This window comes from Acomys russatus, chromosome 30 (assembly GCF_903995435.1).
Source record: "Acomys russatus chromosome 30, mAcoRus1.1, whole genome shotgun sequence".
NCBI classification, from domain to species: Eukaryota; Metazoa; Chordata; class Mammalia; order Rodentia; family Muridae; genus Acomys; species Acomys russatus.
In genome coordinates this window covers 18,208,525-18,223,854 of record NC_067166.1, presented here as the reverse complement: position 1 = coordinate 18,223,854, position 15,330 = coordinate 18,208,525, and the positions used below count along the sequence as shown (strand labels likewise).

The 15,330-nt window shown below is 41.8% G+C and overlaps 1 protein-coding gene across 1 annotated transcript in view; it reads right to left on the bottom strand.

Annotated features, from left to right (window-relative positions):
- Positions 1-15,330, bottom strand: part of Gfm2 (GTP dependent ribosome recycling factor mitochondrial 2) — a 38,135-nt gene that overhangs the window by 17,583 nt on the left and 5,222 nt on the right. Inside the window, exons 3-10 of the mRNA XM_051172598.1 lie at positions 14,810-14,894; positions 12,733-12,790; positions 11,932-12,029; positions 7,857-7,982; positions 6,945-7,033; positions 3,985-4,073; positions 2,306-2,366; positions 1,853-2,032 (exon numbers count right to left, since the gene is read on the bottom strand). Of these exons, the coding sequence (XP_051028555.1) occupies positions 1,853-2,032; positions 2,306-2,366; positions 3,985-4,073; positions 6,945-7,033; positions 7,857-7,982; positions 11,932-12,029; positions 12,733-12,790; positions 14,810-14,894 (786 nt within the window). The remainder of the gene's footprint in view (positions 1-1,852; positions 2,033-2,305; positions 2,367-3,984; positions 4,074-6,944; positions 7,034-7,856; positions 7,983-11,931; positions 12,030-12,732; positions 12,791-14,809; positions 14,895-15,330) is intronic.

The following is a 15,330-nucleotide window of genomic DNA, read 5'->3' as shown; positions in this document are numbered from 1 at the left end:
TCCAGTCCCACCCATATGGCTTTCTTTTTCTCTTTTTTTCTTCTTTCCCTCCTTTTCTTCCTTTCCTTTTGTTTTGTTGTTGTTTGAAACAAGGTTTCTCTGTGTAACAAGCCACAGCTGGCCAAGAACTTACAAGATCCACCTGCCTCTGCCTCCCATGTGCTGGGGTTAAAGGCGTGCGCCACCACGCCTGGCTTCCATGTGGTTTTCTATTACAGCTGTATCACTGCGTTCCCACTGGTACATCTTTGAGCTCAAGGATGCAAGGGTTACAAGGCAACTTCCCAGCCAGCCAGGACCACACAGTTAAGATCCCCGACTTGAGAGAGAAAGAGAGAGAGAGAGACAGAGAGAGAGACAGAGACAGAGAGACAAAGAGAGAGGAGGAGGAAGCAATCTATCAAAGTGGGTAGCAGTTTGAGCTCTGCTGACTCTGACCTGACCTCAAATCCCAGCTCCACCCTTTATTAGCTGTAAAGTTTATTTAAACACTCTAAGCTTCTGACTCCTCGTGTGTAAGATGGCAAGATACACGAATGTGAGGATAAAATCGTGTATGCAAAGCACTTACCTAGCAAATACCAGGCCCTCAATAACCACTACTCAATAACAGTAACAATTATTTTAATTATAGTCAATGAATACTAAAAAGAATAAATGGCAAATAGTTTCTCTAAGACTATCTACCTCCACAAGGCAGATGTTAGAAAATGCTGTTTGGACTGAGCAGACACAGCAGCACATACTTGCACCCAGAACTCAAGGGTACAGGGCAGTAGGACGGCATGTTCCACGCCAGTCTTGCTCTCTTTTAGTGAAGTTTTGAGAACTGATGCAGACCTGAGCTATATACTAACTATAATAAGTTAATGACTTTAACTTTTCTAAGTAATTTCACATCTGATAAAGTAGAAGATAGGCAGGTTCCTAGTTGTACAGATTCTGTTGTTGACACATCAGGAAAACTTTCCACGTCACACAGGACATAGTTGCCTGTTTTCTTTGAGACAGATCACATAATCCCAGGTTGCCCTTCAGCTCACATCAACCCTCCTGCATCAATCCCTGAAGCACCAGGACTTCACAACAAACCCAGGAATGTTATTTCTAACACCAAAAGAGAAAAACAACCTCAAGTCTATCCCCTAGGAAACATACAACAGGCTGTACTGTAACTATATATCAGAACACCATACAACACTGAGAATAAACTGTCACTACATGTGCCAACAGTGACTGTCTCCATCACAATATGAAACAGGAAGACACAAACAGTACTGTTCCACTGGTAAGAACAGAATATACAGACTAATGCTAATATGAAAATAGTTGTGTTGGGGTATAGGGAGTGTATGTAGCTCAGTTGTAAAGCACATGCTCAGCATCACTCTACCAAGTCCTAGGTTCAACTCAGCACACACACAAAACAAACTAGGGCCAGAGAGATGGCTCAGCAGTTAAGAGTGCTTCTGGCTCTTGCAGAGGACCTGAGTTCGTATATCAACACCCATACAGCAGCTAACAACCACCTGCCCCTTCGGTTCCAAAGGATCCCAATGCCCTGTTGTTCTTCCTAGGCACTAGGCATACATATGGTAAACACAAATACATGCAGGAAACATGCTCATATACATAAAAATTAACAACTGCCAACAACCAAGAAGGATATACAGATAAATAGAAAAGAAGCATTACTATTTTTTTTGTGTGTGTGTGTATGAGCAGTAGACACAGTGGTATTCATTTTCACTCGGTATATTTTACATATTACACATGTAATTTTATATAGTTTCACAACAAATATGTCCAAAAGTTACTGAATACTTATAGAATTTTAAATTAAAATACTTACTTGTTCAATTAAGGAGTTCCTTGCTTCAATAGTCTCCTTCAGCAATTCTGGATCACTTGTTTGTGAGAGAGGTTTCCTCTCAAAGTCTTTTCCATCATCAGAGTTAGAATTCCAAAGAAGTTTTTCTTTGTTTATAATATCCACCACTCCTTTGAACGTTCTGGCTTCCCCAATTGGCAGCTGTAAGTCAGAGAGCACTTCATGTTGTTAAACGATACGAATGGTTGAGCCACCACACTGGTGACACAACTTACCACCATACCACTTTCCTCAAATCTTATCTGACTATTTCAACCAAAGTCTTAAACTGCATTTGCTTCAAAAGTGTGCATAACACAATAACTACTGATGACACATCAGAGTGTGGTATTAGCTACCAGTTACTGTACAAAAGTGTGCATGACACAGTAACTGATGAAGACACATCAGAGTGTGGTATTGGTTACCAGTTACCTGTATAGTCAGGGGTGTGGCCTTCAACTTCTCTCTGATGCTTTCAACTGCACAGTTAAAACTGTAAAGAACAAAAGTAATCTGTTAGAAGCACTGTAAACACCTCTCAAAACAGGCTAAGAGCGTTCTCTACAAATACCCCTTTCTTCTCCATATGTTCACTACATCTGTCTCCCATAGGGCAGAATCATAAACCTGACAGCAGCAACTGAACATTTACCATTATCTCACCATGTGCAAGTTTAAGCAATTGTTATTGCAAACCTCATAGAACTAAGTTTTGATACTAATATTAATTAAGGTCTCACAGTTAATAAATCAGAGTTAAATGCAGGATTTCATTTGATTTAAGGATTATATATGCACTATTGGTTTTCTTCCAAGACCCAGACTGACTAATATTCTATGGCTTTTTGAGAGTTTTTTTTTAGGGGGAGGTTTCCAGACAGAGTTTCTCTGTGTAGCCTAGGCTGTCCTGGAACTCACTCTGTAAACCAGGCTGGCCACAAACTCCTGCCTCTGCCTCTCCAATACTGGGATTAAAGGTGTGCGCCACCACACCCAGGACATTCTGTGTTTTAATCTTAGTATCATAAGCTATGATGCTTGTTGAAACGCTAACACTGGGGCTGGCTACCTATGTTATGAATGCTATGGTTGGCACAGGCTGCTTTATATATAAATGCACATCACTCCGGCACCAACATCTTTGAGAAGTAGCCTAGTATCCAGGCATCGTCCTCATCGCTACTGACACTGTAAATCAGTCGACCAGTACTCTATTGATAATAAGAAATCCCAAATAAGAAAGGTTCAAACTTGAACCTAGCAAATGTTACAGGTTCCTGTACCAATAGTAATCAAGGGAACTTTAAACAGAGTTGCCAAGGAAGCCACGTAACCACAAAGCACAAGGCTGCAGTCTTGGGGGAAGGACAGTTGACCTTTTGGCACATTCTCACATTTTACAGAATCCTTTGTGTATTTCTGACTCTCTGTGTTGCCAGAACAAGGTATCCACTTTGGCTGCCACTCTGCATAAGCCTGGATGCATGATTGCTGCACCTCAGCACTAATGTCTTCTGCCTACTACAGGGCAGCCCACTACTCACTAGCTAAAGAGGATCAGAAGACACAGAAAGACAACATCCCCTGAGTGAACTACAAGAAACAGCCGTATTCTCTAACTCCAGCAACCAGTAGATCACAGCAGCCTTCACAAGCCAAGGTGCTATGCTGATGAGCTCAACAGAGAACGAACAGAAACAGCAGAGCGCACCCATCAGGGTTCTGCAAAAGCACCGCGTTAGCTCCAGATGGCACCACTTAGCAGATCTCAATCCATCTCAACTACAAATGAGCGGCTTTGAAATTATTTTATATTGTTTTTTAAATTCCACAGAATAAGCCGGGCGTAGTGGCACACGCCTTTAATCCCAGCACTTGGGAGGCAAAGGCAGGCCGATCACTGTGAGTTTGAGGCCAGCCTGGTCTACAGAGTGAGTTCCAGGACAGCCAAGGCTACACAGAGAAACCCTGTCTCGAAAAGGAAAAAAAAAAAAAATCCACAGAATAATTATACTTTAAGGAAGAATTGCTTTTCTAAACCTAAGCTATAAGCCATGAGTTCTAGTTTTTGCTTTGTAACATTAAAAGCCTAGGAAGCACTCTTCAAATACCTTGCTCCAGATTTGTCCATCTTGTTTATAAAACAGATCCGGGGTATCTTGTGTTTGTCAGCTTGCCTCCACACAGTGAGAGTCTGGGCCTAAAGCAAAAATCAGAGAACATGCCTGTGGCTGTCGTGAGACGGGTGACTAGAGCTGTGAATCTGTGTTGACGTGGAGTCGGGCCTGATGCTGGCAGAGAACCGGAACCTCCACAGCTCATTCCCAGGAACCCAGAGAACAGAACAGGGGTGTGGTGAAGTGACTACAGAGTTCTTCACAATGCTTGAGAACAGTGTTTCTGTTTAGGTGAACTAAATCCCCACACAAAGTGATGTAAAATCTGGGAGACACTCAGAGCCAGAAGACTTACTGTTTGCTTCATTTTTCCCACTGTATAATAATGAGCGAATTTGTTTGAAGTATTTTTTCAGACCAGGTCTCAGAAAGCCTGGGTTGGTCTGAAACTTGCTACATGGCAAGACTGACCCTGAAGTCCCAACGCCCCCCGCCCCATCCTCCTCCCAAATGCTGAGATTACAGGCGGGTGCCACCACATCTCCTAATGTCATTTTTTAAAAGTGAAACGGGGATGTTTGCATTGAGGAACAAATAATAATATAATAAAAGCACTATTATGACAAAAAAAATCATATTTCATTTAAATACCTGAATATTCATGAGACAATAGGGTTAAGAGTGAGGGATAGACTACTACCTATATTTATAAGTAATTCACGTGTGCTTGTTCTAAATGATTTCATTTCTTCACATATTAAATTTATAAATATAATCTGATTCTATTAAAGCATCTGTACCTCATGGAGTCCTTTGGCCCCAAAAGTATAAGAAGTCGAATGTTCAGCTTTTTGTTTAGGTAAAATTTATATACAACAAATCCACACACTAAGCATATAGATAGAGTTCTGATAAGAACTCCAGAAGATTCTCTCAGGCCTCTCCGCCCCATGAGAAACTAGTTCTGATGCATCACCATGGGCACATATTCTGCCTAGTCACAAGTCTCATGAAATTAGTATGGCTTCTGATCTGTCCACCTTATCCCTTTACGCAGAGAGACCAGCTTCTCCATGCATCAGGAGACACGTACTTCAGTAGTGCTAGCGTGTCCACAGTAGGGCTGCTGTGATCCTAGCCACTATAAACATTCTCAGCAAATCTCTGGTGAACAGACGTTTCCATTCCCATGAAAAAGATACAGAACTTTGGGCTTTTAGGGTAGGTGTATACACAGCTTTATATGAAGCTGCAAACTGTCTTCTAAAGTCATTTATCAACAACTGAGCTCCAGCTGAACCACTCTCATCAATATTTGCTGTTGTTCCTTTGAATGTCAGTCACTCTTCAGGGTACAAAATGTTATCTTATGTTGACAGCTCCTCTCAAAAACCCCTGCATATGGGCCAAGAACACAGTGGGCATGCTGGGACATCGACAGCAGGTTGGAGATACAGTGATAGCTGCATGTGCTTTCAAATAAGGATCTTCTCCTAAGTAACTGATTATAATGATCACATTCAGAAAATTTTACACAATATATATTTTCACATAGTATATAATTCAAACTTCTGTTTTCCTCAATGATGTCTTCTAATTCATTTTAAATTTAGGATCCAAGGAAGAATTTAAAAATACACTCAGTTTTCTTTATTCTTTAAAATCTTTTTACCTACAATAGCTCTTCAGGATTCTCTTTAATCATTTATGTTTACACTAAAAGTTGTTTTGTTTTTCCAAAAAGTTGTAAGTAGCTGTCTCTGCCTTACCTTTTCACTTAGATTTCACTAATCATTGACTCAGGGTTAGACATGGGCCAATCAGCTTTTTCAAAGCATCATATTGTGTTAGTTTGTCCCATTTTTTAAAAAGATACTGATTTTCATAACTAAAACAATTGTAAGGGCAGAAGAATTTGTATGAATTATGTATTCAACAAAGCCCACTTTGAAGGGCATACTCACTAAAGATAGTATAACTCACCCCTATAAACACAGCACAAACCAGGTGGTGACGTACACCTTTAAGCCAATCCTTGGGAGGCAGAGGCAGGTGGATCTCTGTGAGTTTGAGCCCAACTTCATCTACAGACGTGATACACAATGAGACCCTGTTTGAAACAAAGAAAAACAAGAAACAACAACAACAACAACAAAAACCCTGTATAATTCACCCTACTAATAATAAGCTCTATTTAAAATTCCACTTTCAGCCAGGCGGTGGTGGCTGACCTTGAACTTAGAGATCCGCCTGCCTCTGCCTCCCGGAGCACTGGGATTAAAGGTGTGTGACAACCCCACCTGGCTAAGAATCATGTTAACTGTGAGGAGTAATTATTTGTGTGCCTCTCATGTTTCCATGTGTTCCTAGAAGCACTGATTCCCCTCACTGCACTGTCTCTTACAGATGCTTAAACAGTCTAGTGAGGTTGGGTCACCCATGGGAGGAAAAGGTACATTTGCTGACTGCCCCAGAAAAACAGACACTGTCCATCCTCCAGAATAGCATAAGGAATGCGAACTGCACACAGGAAACTATTTCCACTCCTCCTACCCTGTCACATGACCAGCTGGCTGGTCCTTCATGCCACTCTCTAGACTAGGACTAGAGGGACGCTGACTTTCTGGTGGGTACTACATGTACACAGTCAAGTCCGCTGAGTCTCATCTGCTGACTTTGTGACTCTGACATAGTCAATGAAACTAGCACAGAGAAACCTGCTGGTTTAAAATCAGCAGAATACCAGGCTCCTCATGGGTCCCCACAACAACTTTCACATTTTCTACAGAAAAACAAACCTTCCTTCCACTGTGAAAACTCTGAGGTCACATTTCATTATTAAGTTCCAGTTTCCTTTAGCCACAATCTGATTGATATGGATTCACCAAGCAAAGGGTTAAAATGAACTACTCCTGACAGCCCGTGTTGCTGGCTCCACTCTGGCTTTGCTTTACCTCTACACCAGCGGAGGCGTCAAGCACGGCCACTGCACCGTCCAACACCCTCAAGCAGCGCTCAACCTCCAGGGTGAAGTCCACGTGACCTAAGGAAAGAAAAAGAGACACTTAAAATCTTCAAAACCAAATTAGAACAGACACATGGGCCAGCAATGTCACTCCTGAGTGTACACAAAAAGAGGGGAGCACCTGAAAGGAGTGCCTCAAGAAGCTATTTGTACCCCACACCCAAAGTGAACTAACAAATATGGTACAGACAGTCACCTCCCCCCACGCACAGGTCTGTGTCTGGAGATGAGCTATGGGATGAAAAGATGGGCGGGAAACGGCGTCTGTTCTAACCGTGGCCAGGCTTTGTTCCTGTCACTCTCTAGACAATGCAGAGTAACAACTACTTACATAGCAGTTACTTGTATTAGATGCTGTAGGCATGCGAGAGGACACATACAGCCTATATAGAAACACTACACCATTCTCTAAGTGATGGAACATCTACAAATTTTGGTATCTGCATGGATCCTAAAATCAATTCTTCATGTATACTGAAAAGACACACACATACACACACACACGGAGTATTAGGCAGCCTTAAAAGGAGGAAATCCGTTACATGGAAACTTTATACTATGTGAAATAAATAAAACCAATCACAAAAAGGTAACTGCGGTGTGATTCACCCTACAGGAAGTGTCTAGGCATGGACATACATATGAAGCAGACTGGTGGGAAGGGGGCAAATGAGGCCGCTGCTGACTGTGCTCAGAGCTGCAGTTCTAAAGGACGAGAAGTTTTAGAGCTCTGTTTCACAGGAAGTTTAACGGTTTTGACCATGATTAAGACACAAACAAACAAACTCCACAGAAACAGCCTAAGTGACGCAGCATCTCGCACAGTGAAGCTGTACCGTACCTGGGGTATCAATCAGGTTGACCCTGTACCCTTTCCAGTCAAATGTCACAGCTGCTGACTGGATAGTAATGCCCCTTTCTCGCTCTTGAGCCATGAAATCTGTCACAGTGTCCCCATCGTCGACATCTAATCAGGAAAAGGAGGCCACAGTTTAGTTCAAAACAAGGGCATCTTGCTAGGTCTCAGTATGTCCCCAGGATAGCTTAATCTGCTCTGAGAAAAAGCACCCCAAAATATTTAGTTTAATATTTAGAGCCCTTTATTTTTTCTATAGAACATTAAACCTTCATGACAGAAAAGGTTTTTTTCAGCAAGATTAGTAATTCTGTTATAAAAGTTTCTTTCCTTTTCCTGTTTTTGTTTTGGTTTTTTGGTTTTTGAGACAGGGTTTCTATGTGTAGCCTTGGCTGTCCTGAAGCTCACTCTGTAGACCAGGCTGGCCTTGAACTCAGAGATCTACCTGCCTCTACCTCCTGAATGCTGGAATTGCAGGCATGCGCCACCACTGCCTGGCTGTTTCTTTTTCTCTAATTTTACTAAAGCACACACTCCTTCGGCTTAGTCCGCACTTAAGGGTCCCTACTCCCTCTGCCCCACACCTCTGACCAGGAGGAGCTCAGTGAACTGCACTGATTAGACTGCCTCCTCACTCTGTTCTCAACCCTGCCATCTTGATTACCCTGGTCTGTACAGTAGAGCTAACACAAAAGAAGTCCCCTTGCCAGGCTGTCACAAAGACATGACACAGGGCATAAAGTCTAGTCCAGTCCGATATGTCAAGTAGCAGCCACAATGTATGAAGATCCGAAACCATTCTTCCCAAGTTAAGCTACCCTCACTGCTAAGTATTCCAGAGTAGGGGTTTGTCTGCAAATAAAGCCTGCGGACAATTCTTCAGTATAAACACATGCTTAAACTTAATCCTAAAAGTTTACTCAAATGAATTTTGAATTACATCTTTACTCTGATTAAGCCCAAGGGGCATGTCCCAAGAAAGTCTTCACTTACCAGGAAAGTGGGACAGAGGGAAAGACTTTCTATTGGGACTCTAGGTTAGAGAATCAAGGGACAATGGGGAAATAGAAGGACCCAGAGGATCCTAGAAACCTACAAGTAGATCATTATTTATGACAGGCGGATCTGGGCCCAGGGGTCCTGCTCAAACTGTGGCACCAGCCAAGGACAATACGTGCAGTAAACATTGAACCCCTACCCAGTTCTATCCAATGGACAGGACATTCTCCACAGTTGAGTGGAGAATGGGGTCTGATTTTCACATGAACTCTGGTGCCCCATATTTGACCATGTCCCCTGGATAGGGAGGCCTGGTGGCACTTAGAGGAAGGATAGCAGGCTACCAAGAAGAGACTTGATATCCTATGAGCATATACAGGGGGAGGAGGTCCACCCCAGTCACAGTCATAGGGGAGGGGAGTAAGGGGAAAGCGGGAGGGAGGGAGGAATGGGAGGATACAAGGGATGGGATAACAATTGAGATGTAATATGAATAAATTAATAAACTATATTTAAAAAGTTATGGGCAATAAACACATGAAAGTTATTTTTACAATTCAAAATTCATGAATATCACACCATTATACTACCACTTGTGTCAATAGAAGACCCCTAAAATGGCGACTCACTCCCCTTTATTCTCCACCCCCCACCCCCGCCAAACCCCTCTCCCTCACCCTCAACACCAACATCAGGAAAAATAAAGAAACATATTTGCAACAACTCTATACGTGTTGCTCTGACTAGCCTGGAATTCATTATGCAGTGCAGGCTAGACCTGAACAGGCTAGATCTGCTTGCCTCTGCCTCCCTAGTTCTGGGATTAAAAGTGCACACCACCACATCTCACTCATATTATTCCCTATGATTAATATTCTAACCAACGAAACAAACTCTGGGTCACCAAGCTGTACAACTAGTTTCTGGCCCTACAGAAACCTAAAATCAGTTCCTAATGCTTCAGAGTTTGAACTATTTCCAATTCCCAGCTTTAGATTTCCAAACTAGGAATACCCAATCATAATCATAAAAACGTTCCTAAATAAGAATTGTAACATCTGAAATAGCTCCAACATCTCAATCACAATGGAAAAGGACACTTAACTATACTGACTGCAAATACACTGAAAACTGGATTTTTACAATTTTTAAAAATTGAAACTTAGAGTCTATACACTCACTTCAAGTACCCAAACTGGAGGTGTGAGAGAAGCAGCATCGTCAAACCCATGCCACAACAGAAGCCTGACAACGCCCACATCACGCTGTCAGTCATATACTTACTAACACAGAATAGCACACGAACAGTCCAGGTGGCCATATGTTGAAGAACCTACCATCATCTTGATGCTCTTTTCCCGTACTAAGCATCCAATCTGTTATGTTTCCCATTATCTAAGAAAAAGGCTCCCAGTAGGAACATACTGTAAACTAGACCTCTTGAACCCATCATGGGACTCAGCCAGCACCACGTAAAAACAGTAACCCCTGCCCTATGCTCGTGCAAGTAATGCTTTTACCTAAACTCACTGACACTCACATACTCACATAGCCACATATATTCTTACACTTAAAGACACACACACACTTGCACACTCACACAGCTCTACTCCCACCCATTCACACTCATACATACTCACATACAGACATGAAAATTAAAATGGACCAGTTGAGAAGAAAGGGTTCAGCAGAAAGGTGTGGGGGACAAGAGAATATAATGATGGGCGAACATACATTATACGCACATATGAAAATTGTTAAAGGAATGCACAGAAAAATTGATGCAAAAGGCTGCTCTGAGGAACACAAGTGTAAATGTTGAGAGGATATCATCTGTCTATATGGAAACTTCATCTGTCAATAATAAATCTGATGGCCCATAGCTTAGGCAGAAAACAGGGGGTGGGACAACAACCAGGCAGAAAGAATGCTGGGATAGACCTAGAATGGGAGAGACTGGATGGCAAGATGTGAAGAGGACAGACACACGGTACTTGAGCACTTGTGGGGGGTTGTTTTTTTAAAAAAATATTTATTTATTTATATATTATATATACAGCACTCTTGCCTGCATGTATACCTACAGGCCCAAAGAGGCCACCAGATCACATTATAGATGGTTGTGAGCCACCATGTGGTTGCTGGGAATTGAACTCATGACCTCTAGAAGAGTAGTCAGTGCTCTTAACCTCTGAGCCGTCTTTCTAGCCTGCACTTGAGTACTTGTAACCAGTCATGTGGTCAAATGTAGATTAGTGTAATGGGTTATTTCAAGTTATGAGCTAGTCAGAGAAAAGCCTACCTATATGACCTAGGTATTTGTAAATATATTTTGAGTCTCATGAGTTGTTATTCCAGAAGCTTAGGAAGGGAGGAAAAAGCACCTGCAATGTGCAAGTCTACTGAGAATTAACTACAATTTACAAAAGTTACAACTGAGCAGTAAGTTGTAGACCTCAGAAAACCTAACACTGAGCTAAGGATTAACAAAATCATCTCCTTTTCCATATAAGAATTTGACCTTAACTTTCCAGGTTTTTTTCCTCCTAGAAACCAGACAACAGAAGTATGTCAACTATGTGGCTAGTGTCTCACCCCCCTGACACACACACACACACACACACACACACACACACACACACACACACACACACACACAAAATCTTGTTACTGGTAAAGTCTATTGACTTGGAAAGTATTATAGAAAGTTTGGCTTTACATACCTTGTGCTTCCCTGAGATGGGTATGGAATGTCCCTGATATGAAACTTGGAAACAGTAGTTGAGTCTTCTCACTAGGGTGGCTCTTGTAGAAAGAAACACCTAGTGCTAAATGTGGTTCTGTCCTAAAACCTTCCAGTAGACCAGTGTCAAATGAGGTCCCTGACAGCCTTGGGGGACTCAGTGCTGAGTTAAATCTAGAAGACCCTTTGGTGATGTTACAGCTACCTTATCTTAATGCTGTAGCTTAGACATCAGAGACTCCATGCCATACTCTGTCTGACGTCTTAACCAGATGCTTTTGCTAGTAGGGGTTGGGGAGAAGAGGAATCCATTCTAACCTCCTAGAGATCTTGTGTATCCAGAATAGTACAAAATTCTTTCTGTGGTGGTAGTTTTGCCTGCATCAATATGAGCCATAATTCCAATATTACGAATTCTGTTTAAAAGAAGGAAAAAGCCATGCATTATGAGGTGCATATTACAACCAAATTATCTATGCTGTGGAAATGTTAAAGGTAATTAGTAGTCCTATAATACATGTAATTATGTACAAAAATAAATACAAAACATATTTTTGATATATTATCAGCATGAATTAAATGTACATAATAATGGGCTGCACTATGACATTTTCATATATATATGTGATATACTTTGGTCATATTCACCAGACATCACCCTCTTTTGTTCCTTACCCACTCCTGTTGATGTATGCTACCTCATTATCATGCAAAATAGCTAAGTAATAAAAGGGATAATTATAATCTTAGGAATATCTTATATTAGTTTTTGTTACATTAAAAATTCTTAATATGGGGCTAGAGAGATAGATCCGAGGATAAGAGCCCTGGCTGCTCTTCCAAAGGTCCTGAGTTCAATTCCCAGTTACCACATGGTGGCTCACAACCATCTATAATGTAATCTGGTGCCCTCTTCTGGCCTGCAGGTAGAACACTGTGTAAATAATTAAATCTTTTTTTTTTAAGTTTAATATTAAAAAAGTCTTAATATTTAACTGAGAAAAAAATCTTTTGAGATACATACTAAAATTTTGTAGAAATCACAGAAATGACCTGAGTCACTAGTGAAGCCTGGCAGGACAACAGCCTATAGAAAGCCAGTGTAACGACAGAACTTACTTAGCCACAGGAGGGTTAACGATGCAGTGAAGGGATTTGACATCGCTTCCTACTATGCCTAATAGGAGGAAAATTAAACTGTTAATTTTATTTTTAAAAACTTCAACTTATAAATGAAAACATACAAAATAAATGACTGCAAATACAACATTCCAGATCAAGCAAAATAAAGCTCAATAAAATGCACTTATTTAGAATTAATTTTCTGCCAATACATAAGAAAGCTGTGGTTGACGGTACAAGTTCTGGATACCAATTTTTTTCCCCCCTGAAACAGGGTTTCTCTGTGTAGCTCTGGCTGTCCTGGACTTGCTTTGTAGGCCAGGCTGGCCTCACAGTGATCCACCTGCCTCTGCCTCTCTGAGCGCTGGAATTACAGGTATGTGCTACTGCGACCAGCTACACCAACTTCTTTTTTAAACACACACAACACAAACAAATTTCTAAATCAAATCCTTAAAACAAAAAAATACAGATTTACTGGTTGAGCACACCTTTACTTCTAGCCCTTGGGAGGCAGAGGCAGGCGGATCTCTGAGTTGGAGGCCAGCCTGGTCTATAGAGGGAGTTCTAGGACAGCCAAGGCTACACAGAGAAACTGTCTCAAAAAAACAAAAAACCAAACCAAACCTAGCCACAACAGATTCCTTTCAATCAATTACTAATTACACCTCTACTTACAGAACTATACAATCAGTACTGATAACAATATGATAGAAGGTAACAGCAGATCCTAAATAAAAGGAAAAAAATTTAAACATGAGTCACGTGACCTACATTTTCAAGTCTTGTAGCGTTTGGAGTGTGATCAGCTGATGGTGAACTGCTACACAGGTTAGGACCTCCCTCCCTTTAGCAGGGCCAGGCCCGACGTCTGGATGGACGGCCTGAGAGGAGTCACTCAACAGAAGATAGAAGATCCTAATGTTTCTAAATCGCTAGGCAGTTTTTATTGGCTGGGTTTGGCTTAGTTTTGATGAGGCAGTATCTCACGATGAAGCCTAGGCTGACCTGGAACTTGCTTTGTACACCAGGCTGGCCTCGAACTCACACAGCGTCTCCTTCCTCAGAATCATGAGGTTAAAGGGGTGTGCCATTGTGCCTCATTTTTATCTCAGGTTTCCGAGGCAGAGTCTTGTATGTAATCCTGCCTGGAGGTGGACTCTCAAGCCTTTCTCAGTCTCGGTAGTACTAGAATTTTAATGTGAGCCAGCACACAGCCGTATGTATCTCCTACATGAAAGTGTCCACAGAGCTCACTCCATGCTAGCTTAAGTTTCAGTGATATTGAGGCAACAACAGTTTTATTTGTGAATTTAATTTCTACCTTCATGCTAGTTAAGCCAAGTAGTCTGAATTTCTAAAATAAGAACAGTTTTACATTTTTAAAACCTCATTGGGCAGTCTAAATACCAAAAGACAAAGTACAAGCTACAGTTAAATTAGCAGAGGCAGAGCACAGAAGTGCACACACATTCTAACAATGTAGCCCATGAAACCCATGTGTCCTTGTAAATCAACGGCCAATCAGTATTATTTCAATTCTTTATCTGCACATGATAAGTATGGTAATAAGGACAGCAACAAAACTGCGTTATTCCATTGAGTGCTATATGCTCAGGTCAAACACAGGACGGCAGGCCGTGAGGCATGAAGTGGTCATCTAAACTAGTCCAGACAGTTAGGTAACCAAGCTTCTGTTTCAAAGTTAATTCCAGTAAATCTCTATTGACAGAAGACATGCTAACATGAAAAGTAGCAATGAGCTAAAAATAAGTGTTTTACAGGAGGGGCACCCCACACTAACATCAGGAGCCAGTTGCTAACCCACGCACTGTCCCTGTGCTCAGCTCATCAGAGGCCCCGGAGAAGAGGCGCCTAACTCCACTGGTACCCATGCCCTTCGCATCCACCAAAACACTCCCACATAATAACCTCAAGGAAACAGCCTGCAAGTTAAAATAGTTTGGGAACCTCTAAAACAGCAAGCTTCTTCAAGAAAACGAAAGTGAAAGACAAGGTGAGAGGGAAGAGAAAGCAAGAGCACACCAAAGCCAGAGGGATCTGGCATCTGTACCTGGTGGGGAGCTGTAGCTTCTCGTAAGAGGCACCTGAGTCTTTGATCTCTTTAAGTTTGCTTTTATTTTACAGTAACACATGGTCTAGGAGAGACAAAAAGAAATTGACATTAATTTTACTTTAGCATTACAGACACAACATAGAAAATAGAAAATGCATGTTCTTACTGGGTACAGTGACAGCTGCCTGTAATCCCTGAAATGAGAGGATGAGGCAGGCAGGTGTCGAGCTTGAGGCCAGCCTCCACCGTAGAACAAGAATCTCCATCTACTATTACAATGGAAGCATACATTCCTCAGAATGCTACTCAAGTAATTTGGAGCTAGCAAAAGGAATTGACAGCTAATGAGCAGGCCTGCGTGGCCTGGTTACAGGCTCTCCACAGCACCGTGCTGGCTCAGTGCTGGAGGAGAAACAGCCCAGACAAGCTCAGGCCCAGCAGGCGCACGGCAGGGGCATGGTTCCACTTGAGGGTTCATATTTGCAGTGCATTATGAAAATGCAAGCTTACAAAATTAT